General features: G+C 53.8%; 6 protein-coding genes across 6 annotated transcripts; 3 read left to right on the top strand and 3 right to left on the bottom strand.

Moving 5' to 3' along the window:
* The first annotated feature begins 2,759 nt into the window (after positions 1–2,759).
* On the top strand, positions 2,760–3,533 carry BDP81DRAFT_425862 (uncharacterized protein). Its single transcript, XM_060590251.1, has 2 exons — positions 2,760–3,167; positions 3,223–3,533. The coding sequence occupies exons 1-2, from the start codon at positions 2,782–2,784 to the stop codon at positions 3,365–3,367; spliced, it is 531 nt and encodes a 176-aa protein (XP_060446379.1). The 5' UTR covers positions 2,760–2,781; the 3' UTR covers positions 3,368–3,533.
* A 1,089-nt stretch (positions 3,534–4,622) lies between these two features.
* On the bottom strand, positions 4,623–6,534 carry BDP81DRAFT_372733 (sorbitol dehydrogenase). Its single transcript, XM_060586662.1, has 4 exons — positions 5,995–6,534; positions 5,583–5,870; positions 5,031–5,499; positions 4,623–4,972 (listed from the first exon to the last, which is right to left on the bottom strand). The coding sequence occupies exons 1-4, from the start codon at positions 6,264–6,266 to the stop codon at positions 4,766–4,768; spliced, it is 1,236 nt and encodes a 411-aa protein (XP_060446380.1). The 5' UTR covers positions 6,267–6,534; the 3' UTR covers positions 4,623–4,765.
* A 468-nt stretch (positions 6,535–7,002) lies between these two features.
* On the bottom strand, positions 7,003–8,375 carry BDP81DRAFT_347179 (aldo/keto reductase). The gene is made up of 3 exons (XM_060586132.1): positions 8,151–8,375; positions 7,799–8,077; positions 7,003–7,728 (listed from the first exon to the last, which is right to left on the bottom strand). The coding sequence occupies exons 1-3, from the start codon at positions 8,253–8,255 to the stop codon at positions 7,138–7,140; spliced, it is 975 nt and encodes a 324-aa protein (XP_060446381.1). The 5' UTR covers positions 8,256–8,375; the 3' UTR covers positions 7,003–7,137.
* A 556-nt stretch (positions 8,376–8,931) lies between these two features.
* On the top strand, positions 8,932–11,668 carry BDP81DRAFT_213675 (uncharacterized protein). Its single transcript, XM_060582681.1, has 5 exons — positions 8,932–9,355; positions 9,534–9,688; positions 9,751–10,395; positions 10,463–10,832; positions 10,912–11,668. Exons 1-5 carry the CDS (start codon positions 9,223–9,225, stop codon positions 11,613–11,615), a joined length of 2,007 nt encoding a protein of 668 aa, XP_060446382.1. The 5' UTR covers positions 8,932–9,222; the 3' UTR covers positions 11,616–11,668.
* A 53-nt stretch (positions 11,669–11,721) lies between these two features.
* BDP81DRAFT_318031 (C6 zinc finger domain-containing protein) lies at positions 11,722–13,517 on the bottom strand (the record flags this gene model as incomplete). Its single annotated transcript, XM_060584317.1, has 3 exons — positions 11,722–12,443; positions 12,505–12,877; positions 12,942–13,517. 3 exons carry the CDS (start codon positions 13,515–13,517, stop codon positions 11,722–11,724), a joined length of 1,671 nt encoding a protein of 556 aa, XP_060446383.1.
* A 688-nt stretch (positions 13,518–14,205) lies between these two features.
* On the top strand, positions 14,206–15,226 carry BDP81DRAFT_460410 (bacterial alpha-L-rhamnosidase-domain-containing protein; the record flags this gene model as incomplete). The annotated part of the gene is made up of 2 exons (XM_060593652.1): positions 14,206–14,644; positions 14,715–15,226. The coding sequence occupies 2 exons, from the start codon at positions 14,206–14,208 to the stop codon at positions 15,224–15,226; spliced, it is 951 nt and encodes a 316-aa protein (XP_060446384.1).
* Between the last annotated feature and the right edge of the window lie 446 nt (positions 15,227–15,672).

A 15,672-nucleotide genomic window follows, 5' to 3' on the forward strand; every position in this document is an offset into this window, starting at 1 on the left:
CGATGTTCTTGGGCGTTGTGGATCGCGGGACATCCCGCCGGGGTTTCAATAATACAACTTTTTGGATCTGCCGGGTGCGGGCAAGGAATGATCAACTAACCCGCACCATGCACATTTGCAGTTCACTGCCATTTTTTGCTTATTTTAGTAACTTGGATACCCTTCTATAATCTCGCTTTGGTTTACTGTTGGTTTGCTGAAAACCAAGACGCAATCGATGATCGTGTGATCTTGCCTATCAGTGGACCTGAATCTCTCGGCAGTCTACTCCGCAAGAACCGTCTTCCAAGAATCTGACTGAATCGATTGAACCAGAGAGCGCATTATGAGTTCACTCTCCCATGTAAAAGAAATACGTAACCCAGCTCCATTCCGTCCCGAGTACAACTCTAATTCTCGATTTCTCAGTGGTTGTTCCTCTGCTACCCTGGGCTTATTTTTATTAGGTCGAAACTCAACTACATGATGCGGGCTTGGCGTCGGTACCTACGAACGCTTAGTGGAGAGATTGGTGCAGGGTATACGCGTTGTCTCCATCCCTTCTAATCCTTTCATGTGCGGTCAGCGATTTTGTGAAAACTTACAAAGTGTATTTGGGTCGCACACAGCCCGCCGGCAGAGCTAGGAGCTACATAGTTCCGGCAGAATGGTTTCTAAAGACAGTTTCAATATTCCTAGATACCTAAGACGTGATAGAACTAGACTGTCTGAGTTTTGAAGCGCCCTAGAAGCTACGTAGAACCAGACTACTCCGTACCAAGTATTCACCTGAATCGTAGTCTCTGGCTTTCCACCTTCCCACAATGGAGAATTTTCTTCTCGTCGAGGAAGACGCGCTCTCGGCCCCATCCCGCCCAACTCAGAGAAAATGAGGCGATGGAGATTCCGCAAGTGAAACTCCTTATGGCAGTGATTGACATGGACATGGGCAAAAGGTCCTTGTTAAGCGTCGGCCCAAGGAATTAGCCAATTTTGACAGGCAATGACAACCCGCGTCGAGACCTAAGACCCTGACGCTAGAAGAGCCGGCTCCGCTGTGGTCTGACACGACTAGCGGTGCAGAGATCCTAGATCCTGGGATTCTGAGGAATGGAGTTCCCTGCCTGCCGAATGTTCTTCGGACTGTCCACTCATTTTCTGCTGCCCAGGTGGGCGGGCGCCGACGTGGGCAGACGCTCGGTGCCATTGGGCCTTGGGGAAAGAAGGGATACTACGACGGGGTCGACGGAGACCAGGTTAATCTTAACCTTGTTCAGACGAACTACTCGACAGGTTGGCCGTGATGCTTCGGGCGCCCGCATTGTGTGGTTGTATGAATTGCTGAAACCTGCCTGTACTAACACGACCATACGTCCGGAAGCCTGTTGGGTCTCACAAGCAGCCAGCCAAAGAGACGAAAGAGGCGACCAGTTGCCGAGATTCAAACCTGCAGTTGAGGATCGATAGTCTCCATTATCCGTACAACTTGCAAGGTTGCGATGCAGGCCAAGGCCGCTGATCTTTCCCTCTGTTCCCTTCCCACGGATTCCTGGGGATCGGTGCAGAGACCTCGAACTTGACCGCTGAATGGCTTTTGCATTTGCGATGTCCATAAGCACAGGACTCAGGGCAGATCAGGACACGAAGCGAATAGCCTTTGGTTGATCTTTGCTTGGCTTGATCAGCGCCTCAAGGGCATTGAACCGAAGCTTTGGTTGGGTGATCCGGGATACATGGGCTTTATTCATCGATTTCCAACTGTAAAGTCTATCCCCACAGCTTTGAGATCTAGTACCGCCAGGACTGGTAAAACTCAAGAGCTTGGAGCCGCGTTTGTTGATGGATCCCCAATGACCTTCCTGCGAGCGAGATGGAGAATTTCTGCATGTTCCAACTTGCCATGATTTAGCAAACACAGATAGGTAGTTTATGATTTACGGGGCCGGTAGGGCAAGCGAGCCTACGGGTATTAGGCGTGGCATCAATGATCCATGCCGTGCATGATATTTTACGGTAGGTGAGTGTTCCACAGCCAAATTGACATCGTTATTGTATCAATATTGACGATCGAGTTCACGAATTGTCCCGGTAACGTCTACAAGTGTCCCTCTTCTACAGAAGTAGTCCAATGTTAGCAAATCCAGGCACCAAACGTTCATGTACTTCTGTACACGGATTTTAGACGTGTTTTATATGCCATAAAAATAGCATATTTATCCTCAGTCTCTGGAGCAATTACCTCCACAGGGGCTTCGCTATTATGTGTTCTTATCATGGGGCTGAAAACTGATTAGAAGAAACAATCAAAATCAAACGAGATGCCAGAAGTTGTCTCACTCGTACTTGAGCCAAACAGATGGCGTGCCTGCTATCTAAAGTATTCTGTCCAAGTGAACGTTTCTGGACTTATCCGTTTTCTCAATGATCACTGCATACCACCTTGTTGGTCAAGACATGGATGAAAGAGCCGCAAACGCAGGATAGCCATCAGTCAAGATTGTTTACTTGGTGTATGCTACCTGTTGTGGCGCCTCGATGACCTCCGGATGCAGGCAAGCTCAACCGCCACATTCCTCTCGATCAGTGTTGACTGATTTTCCTGCGGCACCAGCCGAAAGCTACCGAGCTTACACATTCCTGTGGTATTAGGTTGATGGTTTCATGTTGACCGAATAACAAGTCTAGAGCCTAAGCCACGTGCCCGAAAAGGAAGGTATTGAAGATTTAAGAAGACGGGGTTCCTCCCAAGGGAAGTAGCGAGACAAAGCTTCACAGCATTGTCAATTACCTTCCTTATGTACAATGCATTCTTTTGCTTTGGTGTCAACTTTGCTCACTGCTCTTGCAGCAGTGGCCAGTGGATCATTCCTATCACTTCGAAGAGAATTATCGCTATGCCTCTGTGAAGACGAAGCCTGGGATATCACCAGGCGATGGCTCGGCATATTCTCAACCCCCGGCGTTTCTAGCAAGGCGGAGCTGGCCACAATCGTCTCTCAAAACCTCACAAGCTACGACGACACATTCGGTCCTCCGACTATCGGTATAGATCAACTCTGGGCCGCCCTCACAGCAGGCGGCAACGCCACAACAGCCAACGTGACGCAGGCGCCCAACTTCCTGCTTCATACTTGCGATCAGATTGCGTACAACTGGCAGTACACAGCCGTGACAACAGGCTATAACTCGTGAGTCTGATGCTCTTGCTCACTGATGGGTACAGACTGCTTATATGGCTTCAAGAACGGTACCGGTGGGAACTCCAGTTACTTTTGCCGGGAATGATATCATACGAGTGGATCTTGCGACCAGGCTGGTGTCGAAAGCCACGTCAGCTGGCAACTGGATTCTGCTCGCTCGCCAACTGGGGGATTCATGTAATGTTTGATGAAAATCCTGCTATCGGCCTGAGAGTACTTTCTTTCTCTATCAAACGGCCCTTCCATGTTCTGAGAGACCGAGCCTATTTTCGTCGCACTTAGACTTGAAATTCAAGTAATCTTGCAAAACGACAAACCTTTCATCTTATCAAGATTAAAAAAAAAACGGACCTGATTGTCTGAATTTCGTGAATGGAAGCTGTCCCAGCGTTCCCAAAAGTGATGTTGCGCACTGGCACTGAAGGATCGGCGAGTGCCTTGATTCACCAACACTGACTTACTGAGGTGTAAATGAAGCGAGTATAAAGACTCAACGCACGACCAGGCTCAACGTTCACAACAAAAAGCACAAATCATTTCACATCCAATAGCAATAATTTGCGCATGGCTACCGAATTACCCCGGCCTGGGCCACAGAGACGACGGCACTCCTCGTCCTCCTCCTCAACAGCAAGAACCCGACGGCCCACCTCCTGCCTATGAAGAGATCCAGACCTCCCCAGTCCGAGATGCACCCCAGGAAACGCCGATTATAGAATCGGTGACGTTCGGCTTGTCGACATGGCCGGATAGCGCAGCACCATATATGGTTCTCAACAAGCACCGGCCTTCAAACCCAGAAAAGAAGAGAATGGATATGGTCTATAAGATTCGCTACGGGACAAGGACCTACGAATTTATCCTCTACTGGTACCCGCCTCCAATCCTAGGCCTTCCGATTAATCGCGTCAGACGGGCAGAGCAGAAATATCTGGAGCACTTTGAAGAACTGTGGATGGAGTCTCCGACCCCTGAGACGTCTCCCAACTTCTTTCCAATGCTAAGACAGCTTGATGAGGCTATTCTCCACAGCATGTGCGTGCAGAAAGTTCACTTGGAACAGCTAGGTAGGCACGGGCCGTGGAAGTGCCAGATCGTCGACGAATATGAAGACCTGGACAACTCACTGCATGCGATGGTATGGGCCGAGGGATGGGCTGACCATCGTCACCCTGACGTTCTGGCGGTTGCAGTATATAATGGGTCTGATGTGCAAGTCATCCACGAGGATCGACCGGGTCAGTGAGGCCACACTGATTGTAGGTGGGGAAAACAAAGCTACTACTGGTAGTGAATCAAAGTCTAGCTCAATAGCAGGAACAGCAGTGTCCAATGTGATGAAGCGGTAGAGAGTTCCTTAGATCTTAATTACTTTAAGACACGAAGGTCCCAGATAATGTAGGAATTGTTGCGCGGTGAAAGTTGAGACATGAGCAATTTAGTGAGAGAATTGTTTGTATATATATTCGTTAAACCAAAACGCCATGGATGCTGAGTATGCTACTTGATGTGATGCTCTTCTCATTACCTGATCAGACTAGCCCATGTCTACCTGATCTCAAACCTCCAACTCCCTGCATAACGCCTCAGAAAACGGGCGAGTCAGTCTCATCTACGATCTGAACTTTGATGCTGCCGTTTCTGTAGTCGGACGCAAGCGTCAGGGCGTCGACGGCCTTCTCGAGAGGGAAAGTGTGAGAGATGAGGCTTTTGAGGTTGAGGATGCCACTGCTCAGGCAGGCGATGCCCGCGGGCCACGTGTCGCGGTATCTGTTGATGAACTCGAGCTTGATCTGGAGAGGTTTGTTATTAGTGAACGTCTGGTATGAACATTGCTGTGCATAGTCTCACCTCTGCAAGAGAAATGTGCATAAACGGCAAGTTGTTCATAATCTCCCTTCCGACACCAATAACCATAACCGTACCACCGCGACGAACAGTGAAAGCGGCAGTGCAGATACTGCTCTCGACACCCGTGCACTCAAGTACCGTCCTGGGCGCGCTATACTCGTCGTCGCCGAATAACTTGCGGATAGCCTTGCCGTTGCCCTCGTTGCCGAGCGCGGGGTCAATCTTGTACGTGATGACGCTAGGGATCAACGTCTTGGCGAAGGTGAGGCGGGAGGGCTCGATATCGGTGATGACGAGCGGGTGAGCACCCGAGGCCCGCGCCGCGGCGAGGGTGACAAGGCCGATGGGGCCTGCGCCGCACACGACTGCGCCGACGCCGAGAGAGAGGCCTGCGGTGCGGATGCCGTGCATGCCGACGCTCAGGGGTTCGAGGAGGGCGCCTTCGGCGTAGGAGATGTTGTCGGGAAGTCTGTTTAGCCACAACGTTAGCCACATGTTCCACCATCAACAGAGATGCACGTTGGATCTCATTGCGTGGGTAGCTTGACTTACTTGTGAAGCCACTTGGCCGGGTGGCACTTGTACCGCTGAATGGTGCCGTGGTATGGGTAAACTCCAGAGAACTGAACATCTTCGCAGAGGTTGTAGCGTCCGTCGACGCAGAGGAAGCATTCGCCGCAGGGCACGCCTGGCTCGATCGCGACGCGGTCGCCCGCCTTCAGGCTCTTGACGCCCTCGCCGACGCGGATGACGACGCCGGCTGCCTCGTGGCCGATGATGCAGTCTCCCTCGAACACAAGCGTTCCGATGCGGCCCGTCTTCCAGAAGTGGATGTCGGATCTGCGGAGTGATTTCAAAAGTCAGCTTTTGCCTTCAAGTTTCTTTCGCAAAGTGAAGTTGAGCTCTGGCCGAACCAAAGGGGGGCCGCCGTTCGACTTATGTGGACGAGGTTAGAAAGACTTACCCGCACACGCCGGTAGCCTTGACGTGGACCAATGCCTCTCCCGCCTTTGGTGCGAGAACGGGTGCTTCCTCTGCCTTGAGCTGGTGATCGGCTGTGACCACCAGCGAAGGGTTTGGTAGCGGCGCTTGAATGGTCTCTTGCTCGGTGCTTACGAGGGGAGTGTGGTGATGGTGGTGGTGTTGCTTCAACTCTGTCACGACGACGACGCCATTGGACTTCGCGGGCGCAACGCCATTGACTGGCGCCTCCGGTGATATCGTGGCGGCGACCATCTTGAAGGTGAACGGCGATCGGGAATAGTTCGAGACGGAGATGGCAGTGACTTGGGAGAAACAACCGCTTTTTCGAATCAACAGGCACCTGTCAGCAAAGCAGTAACAATGTACTTGGGATCAACACGGCACACGGAAGAAAGAAACAAAATGTCCAAGGACCGTCACTGGAAGAAACGTGTCAAGGAAGAGGAAACGGCTGGGCATCCCGATCTGACAGGATTCGTCGAGGAAGCGCTCCTATCCTATAGTCCGCCATGCGTTCCGTCCCGTCAAACAATTACTATTTTTTTTTCATCGTCGTGTGATACCCCCTCCGCCGGTAGCAATGTCCGAATTTCCAACAGCTCAACATAGCTAAGGGTCTCGGCAACATGCGGGGAACAGACCGAGCGACTACGAATTCCTCTTCCGTCGCGTCATTGCCCGATTGGGACATCTTAAGCACCCACGGCAGCTCTAGATCGATGCGCCGGGGAACATGCCGGCTGTGCGTCCAGTTCGTGCAGTTCGTCGAGATGATTGGGCCCGGATTCCGGGAGGCGATTCATCTTGTCATCCCCGAAGCCGCCGAGTTCCGAGCCGTCACCGATGCGGGCAGATTTAATCGGGGAAAATGAGTATGATCACCTCGAAGCAATCGCGCAAATCTCAGAGCTAAAGATGGCTACTGTTTTCGTGCATAGAGATGTCACCAAGTCGCAGACGCATTCAAGACGAATTGAGGTCGCGATAGCTGGGAAATTTGTTTCATTAATTCGTAGCAGGTTCTAAGGCCACCAATCCTATCCAAGCCTTTTTTTATTTATTAATTTTTATTTTAATTTTAATCCAGGTCTCTACAATCCCGTGACTATTGATGACACTCTGCTTAAGCAAAGATGCGCAGAGGGCGCTGGGGCAGGTAGAAACCAGGGTCGTTGAAGCGGAGACCACGGTCAAGGTCAGAGATGGACTCGATCTCCTCAACCGTCAAATCAAAGCCGTTAACCTCGAGGTTTTGCTTCAGGCGGTGCTGACTGTTGCTCTTGGGAATGACAGCGACGCCGCGCTGCGTAGCCCAGCGCAGCAGGACCTGCGCGGGGGTAACGTTGTACTTGTCCGCAATCGCCTTGATAGCATCGACCTCGAAGAGGCCCTGGGCGCCGGTGGCGCGCTTGTTGGAGATCTCGAGGAAGGACTGGGGGCCAAAGGAGGAGTAGGCCGTGACGGCGATCTTGTTCTCCTGGGCCATGGAGATGAGGTCGGGCTGGACGAGGTAAGGGTGGTGCTCGATCTGCAGGGCGGAGATGGGGTGGCGCGCGTAGGACTGGATGTCGTAGAGCGACTGGGCCTGGAAGTTGGAGACGCCGATGGACTTTGCGATGCCCTCGTCTGCGATCTGCTCCATGCACTCCCAGGTCTCGCGGATGGGGACGTTGTCGGGCTCGACAATGGTCTGCGCGGAGTCCATCCACCAGCACTTTTGTGCCTCAGAGTCAGCAAACCGTTGATCAACGATGGAGAATCCTGCACGGCATAGATGAACTTACAGGGTACTCGAGCTTGGAGGGCTCAATGTACTTGAGAGCAACGGGGAAGTGAATGAGGAACAGGTCAATGTAGCCCAGGCCCCAGGTCTCGTTCTGCTTCTTCGCCATGGCGACGGCATGCTCCTTGCGGTGGTAGTTGTTCCACAGCTTGGTGGTGATGAAGATGTCCTCACGCTTCACCAGGCCATCGGCAATGGCGCGGCGGACACCCTCGCCAGCCTCCTTCTCATTCTGATAGTCGTAGGCGCCATCGAAGAGACGGTAACCGGTCTTGATAGCCTGTTGGGAGACATTCACGGATTAGAGAACATGGCCAACTGGGTGTAGAGTTGAGTGCTTGGGTGAAACTCACGTTGTAGACAGTGTCGGCGCAGGTCTCACGGGGAACCTTCCACAGACCGAAGCCCACGAGGGGCATCTCACGGCCGGAAGCGAGAGTGATGGTGTCCTTGCCCATTATGAAGATTTTGAAAAGGGGGTATAGATACTAGAGTAACAGGAAGAGGAATTGCGTCATGTAGGAGATGAGTTTGTTCTGGAATGACGAGCTTTGAGTTCTAATATTCTCTATCACAAGATTCTGCTTTTTTTCTCTTGCGCTTAACCCCGCCCTCAGTCTAAAAGCGCACACAAACCCCGCCTCCGTTAGTAGAATGCCATCCCTCCCTCCGGCTCGCTTCTGAGCATCATCATGGAGGGGTTGAGACTGAGAGTCTAGGTGGTAGGGCCTACCGAATATGGAAATCTCAAGCACCGACGATTCAGAAAAGGGCATGCATCCCCGCGCTTAGCGTCCCCCGGTTTGACTCGTGTTCGACCGGGTTCCACGAGGGGTAACAAGCCCGCTTCAAGGAGATGAGCTTCTCTGCCGTCCATCTCATGATCAAATGGGAATTGTGAAGCTGAGAGCCCAGTGATTATTGACACACAGACTCAAGGGAGGTACACGAGTAGCATCGGAAGTTCTCCGGTGAGAGTTAGACCTAACATTGGAGATCCGTGGCCTATTATCCGTAGACTCAGCTAGCATCATCCAAGTCGCCAAAGCATGAGAATCATCCCATCAGTGATCAAACCCCATCGATAATATCCACAAACAACAATGTCCCTGTAAACGCTTACCCCGAACCGCACTCGTGTCAACTGATCCCCAACTCGTCGCTGTGTATTCGTCCTCCCCCCCTGTTCCACACACACCAACTTTCCCCAGAGACTCCAGCACTCCAGCAAAGGTCTTTCTTCCCCGTCCATGCTCCCAGAGCTCCAGGAGTCGAGACCGTACCTCGGGAAACCCTCCACTATCTGTTGGGGACCTTTTCCGCCTTCCCAATCCGACAAGATTATCCCCCCCCCCAGCCGCCGTTGTCCGTCCTCCAGCCATGGGCACACAACAAGCACCCCAAACATAGCAGCTGGTTGCGATAATGGCGGATGATACGGATGCAGTATCAGCAAGCGGCTCTGGAGCTGGAGCTGGAGCTGGTCCGGGAGGTTCGAAACAGAGACACAAGAGGACGCGGACGGGGTGTATGAAGTGTCGGGTCCGACGGCGCAAATGTAAGCCTCTCTCCCACGTTCTCAATGTCTTCTTTTCGGATTTCTCGTAAAAAGTTGTCGCAGACCCACTGAGGAAGCATCTCACCGACATGTTATGGGGTGACATTGTAGCTCTCACCTCTCTCACTCTATGACGCTCATCAAGTTGCCGTAGACCTCTTTATTGACCAAAATATAGGCGATGAAGGAAAGCCGCGATGCCAGCGATGCATCGATGGAAACTTCGAATGCCACTACGGCCCAAGACTTACATTCTTGAATAAGAATGCCTTGACGGTGTCGCCCTCGCCCAAGGTGGCTGATGCGACAACGCCGAAATACTCGCGACTTCAGGTCCGTAAACTACTATAAGTCATCACCCAGTTTCATGTTCCGCAACTCACACATAGGTGTAGTTTGTAGGTGCCGGGTCTTCCAAGCAAGCTGCCAAAGACCCATCATTGCATATATCTTCGCCGTCGCACGAGCAACATGGAGTCAACCGAGGCATCTCAAATGACCTGAACCACAACCACGAATCTCTACCACCACCGCCACCGTCGCAAACACCAACGCCAACGGTGATAACCTTCCATGCAAATACCCAAACCCCAGAACCGCCGCCAGCGGCGACCACCAAACCGCTACCTCTCGAGCCGAGCCTCGCGCCCCTGAATCACCACCACCACTCACCGCTTACGCAATGGCGGCCGCCTCAGATTCACGAGAGCCTCTCATCGCCGGTGCGAAACCTCGACATCACGGGGAAGCTGACGGGTCCATCGCCAAATAACGATGCCGCGTACGAGACAGCCTTGAACGTCTTGCTCTCGCTGGGAAACGAAGGGCCAGCGGGGCTGGGCCAGTCGCCTGACCACGGCTCGGGATCCTTTGCGGTTGGTGGCGATAGTATCGGGGTGGTGAGTCCCGGAGAGATGATGTCCATGTCGCCAAACTCGGTGAGGGAGAGGAGAGGATCCGGCATGTCTGCGGCCGGGAGCATATCGCAAGATCGCCTGCTGCAGCTGTTGCGTCACTTTAGGTACCAGGTCGCGCCATGGGTGAGTCCAACATCGAGCTTTCGTGTATAAGCTTCTGGTCGCTGAATTGCTAATGATGTTTTCGCAGCTTGACTTGTGTGATATGGGACAGACTTTTGGTCTTCACGTTTCGCGTCTGGCGATCGAGTCCGAAATGGTTCTTCACTCGCTTCTCGCCGTTGCTGCGACGGCACAACAGGCCGATATGCGCATCGTATCTGGCGACGTCGAATACCTCAAGTCTCTGGCTCAGGCGAAAGCTTTCCAGCCAAACGGAGCAGTCATCAGCGACAGCGATCTGGTTCACTTGACACTATCTACGGCATGCCGATTCATCTCCGACATCCCCAGCGGCTGGAACAGCCTCTCCACTGTCATAGATCACAACTTTTGGGACGTGGCACTAGCTGAAGCAACTCCAAAGACCATCTCGATATTAGCAGTGTTGATTCGACTAGGTACACCCGCTTCCTTGCCACTTTACCTGATGCATATTGTATTCCACATCATGGTTGAACAGAAGCTAACAAAGCGCAGAACTCGCCGCCGCACTCGTAACCGGCGCTCCCATATCGATCCCCGAACACCTATCCTACAACCCGATCCCACAGCAATGGAACTCCTCCGCCATCGCAGAGACAATCTTCCAATACACCATCGAACCCCTTCTCCTCTGCGCAAAAGTAGTAAACTTTTGCTCAGGAAGCTTCCCACCACAAACCCCAGCCGACCTCGACCTCGGCGGCGTCCCACTCACACCCGTCCACCGCTGGACGATGCTCAGCGACGCCCTGGGATCCTGGTACACCAACCGGGCGCAGGAGTTCCGCCCCATGGTGGAAATGGACGGCGGCGACGAGACGCTCTTCCCCGTGATCCTCTTCACTAATGGTGCTGCCGTCTTTGCGAACCAGCTGTATCATACGGCCATGTTGCTGTTGCTTCAGAATAAGCCGCGGACGTTGCAGGCGGCGACGGCGGCGGGGAAGAAGTCGTCGTCATCGTCTATGTCGCCACTGTGGCATGCTCAGCGCGTCTGCGGGATCGCGCTAAACAACGACCGGAGAGATAGTTGGGATCTTTGTTTAGTCGCGTCGCTGTATCTGGCGGCGCAGAGGATGACGTACGAGCCTCAGCAGAAGGCGATTCTGGGGTGTTTTGATCGTGTTAAGTCGACGACTGGCTGGAACGTCGACGGCTTCTCGACGAAAGTTCGAGAGGATTGGGGGGGGTTGATGTAGATAATCAGACACTTGTTGGACGCGAATACACCGCGCCGCCCTCAGGTCAACATAACCGTTACCACATGAGTAGTTGAAGTAATCAGCGTGACAATGGAGGATAAAATCACCTAAGCATGTCGGCAATCCTGAGTTCCTTACGGACCTTGTAGCCCCAAGCGGCCTCCAGATCATCGATTCTCCAGCACGTGCCCCATCCCGTTACAGCCTCGATGCTGCGGATGAGCTTCACGAGGAGAGCGTGCTCCGACTTGTGACTGAGAAGCCGGCCCGCGACCCAAAGGGGTTGAATGGCGTTGTTCAAGCAGCCTTGGTGTGGGTTCGCGAGCGATATGCCGCAGATGCACTTGGCATGCCATATGGCGGAGCCCGTGACGCCGCCCAGCTTGAGGTTTAGCGGCCGCGGCATGGAACCCAGCAAAAGTGTGCAAGCCGTGTGATAAAGCTGGTTCGAAGAAATGGCCGCCCAGTGCAGGAACAGAACCTGAGGGAACGGACTACTCTGGATGCTCTGGACGGGCAGCAGCTCCGGCGGCCGGTCGCGCGTCCAGGCTTGTAGATCTTCCCAGAGGCAAACCCAGCGGTCGGTGAGCTCGTCGGGGCTGCTGCAGCCGCTTGCGTCGCCGAGCTCAAAGTAGCGTGTCCTGTCGGCGACGAGCTCGCAGACTTTGGCGCAGAGGTAGACGGCGTAGTTGGCGTGCATGTCTGGGGTCCCGGACTGGTGGAAGAGTTCGCTTGCTTCGGAGTGGGAGGCGCCGCTGGGGAGCCATTTTGAGGGGGTGAGGAGGGTGCTTTCTGTTCCGTCGGAGATGAGGGCGCCGCATAGGTCTGATGAGTTTGTTAGCAAGAGGGTTGATTCTGAGAAGGGATCAAAGGGATTGACACATACCCATTCGTGCGTAGCACCAGAAGACGGCTTGAAGTAGACCGCCGCTGAAGCCGTGAACGTAGAACGAGTCAAAGAGTGCGGCGCACCCTTCGAGATGCTTCCTCCAGTCCTGAGCACTGGCCGACATCATCTCGAGGCAGCACAGAATCGTGCAGATGGGAATGATCTTTTGGTCTCGGGATTGCAGCAACGGGGTCAATAGGCGGATGGCTTCTTGGTATAGCTCGAGGCTGTCGAACGAGGTCTGCTTCCCCTCCTTTCGCTCCATCTGACGCGCCGAAAGCGCGAGGACGGCGTAGAGGAGTGCAGGTGAGCTGCGGGCGAGAACGGGGACTTGTATGCCAAAGGCCCGGTCGCTGTCAAACATGTCGAGCTATTGTGAAAGAATAAGCATTGGTAACGATGTTGTGAAGGGGCTGACTGTCACGGGAACGTACCCATGTCGCGACTTCGCCGACGTAGTTCTTCAGATACTCCAACCTCCGTCCTGTCCCCAGAATTTGGCCAGCCTGCCGCCGTGCGGCTCCCTCGTCGCCCAAGATAGTACCCGGCGCCGCGAACCCCCCAGCAGAAAAGCCACCATCAGCTGCCTCAGGAGTGCCCTCCCGTGTGGGGGCCGCCGTTTGCGCTGTGTTGAAGATGAGGCATCTCAGCTCCTCTTGGTAGGCGAGGTAACCGGGGTCGGTGACGAACTCATCGAGCCTCCAGGACTCTGCCGGCGATGTTGATGCTTCAGAAGAGAGGTGGCGTGAGGGTGTTGGCTCGCCGAGACCCCATGTTGACGAAGCAGCCGGCGTCACGGCTGAGCCGAAATGAGAGTAAGCTTGGGATTGTGAGTGAGATCGGGCATGGGATCGCGAGTGAGAGTGAGATTGAGGCTGAGAGGGGGTTTGAGAGTGAGAGTGAGAGTGAGATTGTGACTGAGACTGAGACTGAGACTGAGAGCCTGTGTTTTCTATCCGGTCGAGGGGTGCCGTCGTTGATTCGTCATCATTGGCCCTGGGCGAGATCATATTGAAAATCGCAGCTGATGGCGTCGTATTATGTGTAACTGCTCGCAGAATAGATTCGGTCTCTACAACATGAAAGTGACGCCCAACTCAAGTATCGTGATACTGGCCAAAGCCCACCCCATGGATCGGAAGGTTTCGGTTGGTCATGCGGGAGGAGGAAAAAAAGAATGGATCTCCTCCTCACCTGTGACCTTCTTGGGGTCGCTTTGGCGTTGGCTTCCATCGAAACCTGCCCGACTAGCGGATTCCGGATGTTGCTGGCGTCCAATGGCCAAGTGCGCAGGACCCCGGGGGGAGATGGGCGCATTGATTGCTACGGGGAACCCAAGTTAGCGGAACTTGCGGGGAAGTTGACCGCTGATGATTGGCTTTCGGGGGGGGGGGGGGGGGGGGGGATGCTCAGAAAGGGGGTGTTCTCTGCGTTCAAGCGTTCAAGGACGGACCTAGACCGACATCTCGGTGAGAGGGTGTCACCGAGAGACTATGCAGGTGAGCATCGGTGAGAGATAGTGAGTAGGTGGGCTCACCTTCAGCAACGTTGCTGTGCTGAGTGAGCATGTCACACTCCATGTCTGCTGTGACCTTCTTTGAATAGGAATTGTATCTAACCATCATTGACTTCATCTTCAACTCAGATTTCCCACCACGGCCTTGCCTGCCTTATGAAAGCCCAAGTTGATGAGAGATTATGTACCTTGTGAGCGAGGACACCCAAAAAGGCAGTCGCAGACCCATTCAGAGTCACCATCATTCGCTCTGGCAGCTGGGTGACTGGCTTGATCCCAACGCGCCGCCCGCCGAGCCAGGTCTAGCCAGGACGGACGGCACCCTCGTTGCGGACGCGTATCTGGTTCACGTCACAGGCATCGTCTCCCAGATCGCAAGCATCATCGACCTTCCATCTGACGCCGAGGACCTCGCCAGCGAGCACAAGCGCCTCAAGCAGCTCTTCCAGGACAAGTACATCACCACCAAAGCAGGCTTCATCGTCGCAGACTCACAAACGGCACTGGCACTGGCCCTTCTTTTTGACTTACACGACACCCCCGCCCAGCGCGAGGCTGCAGCCGCAAGACTCGCGCGACTAGTGCAGTATTCCAAGTTCAGAGTGTCCACCGGCTTCGCTGGTACGCCCGTGATACTTCACGCGCTGTCAGAGACAGGGTATGTCCAGCACGCCTACCGCATGCTTTTTAGAGACGGGGTGTCCTTCCTGGCTGTACCCCATCCGCATGGGCGCTACCACAGTCTGGGAGAGGCGGGACAGCATGCTGGAAGATGGAACGATCAACCCGGGCGAGATGACGAGCTTCAACCACTACGCGCTCGGTAGCGTCGCGAATTGGATGCACGCCGGCATTGGTGGGCTGTCGCCGCTCGATGCCGGGTGGAAGAGGTTCCGGGTTCGGCCCCAGCTGGGAGGAGACCTACGGCACGCCAGCGTGGAGTTTTTGAGCCCGTACGGCTTGATCCGGAGTCGGTGGGAGATTTGGGCGGATGGGAGGTTCGCGTTGGAGGTGACGGTGCCGCTGAACACGTCTGCTGTGGTTCATTTGCCGAATGGTGAGGAGGAGTGGACGATTGGGTCCGGGTCTCATGTGTTCGAATTCGATCTTGCTCCGGAACTGCGGGAGGCGTTGGCCGCGTGGCCGGCCGCCCAAGACTCTGTTGACGCAATTTGGACTGTAATGTCTTTTGAGCTGGCATAATCCACCTCAAAGTGCCTATGACAGAAGACTCAATGGTTTGTATCTTGCAACGCAACTTTCGACATGGTCTAATCTTACGTTTGTAACATTGTAAGACGGGCTGCTAGTTAGCCCGTTGATTACATCAATCAGGTAGTAGACGAAAGTTCTACGCGGCAACCACTAGTACAAGACTACTTTGCCGCCAAAGGTACAAGCTCAATGCTCCCAGTGCTCGATGATATGTACTCGGTAACTGTCAATTTCCTTCATCTTCATTCTCATGAGTCTGTCATAGCCAGGACTGTAGGAATCTCCTGAAGCTGGTCATTTGAGTGCTCTGATCGCTAGTTGTTAGGCAGACTCTCTTAGTGTTGCTGTAGAAACCTTGACTTGGAGCTGTGACCACCGCATAAAGCACCATTAAGAGGGACTTTGGGGACTTTGAGTACGGAGTAGGGGACTTT

This window comes from Colletotrichum phormii (genome assembly GCF_030913505.1).
Source record: "Colletotrichum phormii strain CBS 102054 chromosome Unknown BDP81scaffold_8, whole genome shotgun sequence".
Taxonomy (NCBI): Eukaryota; Fungi; Ascomycota; class Sordariomycetes; order Glomerellales; family Glomerellaceae; genus Colletotrichum; species Colletotrichum phormii.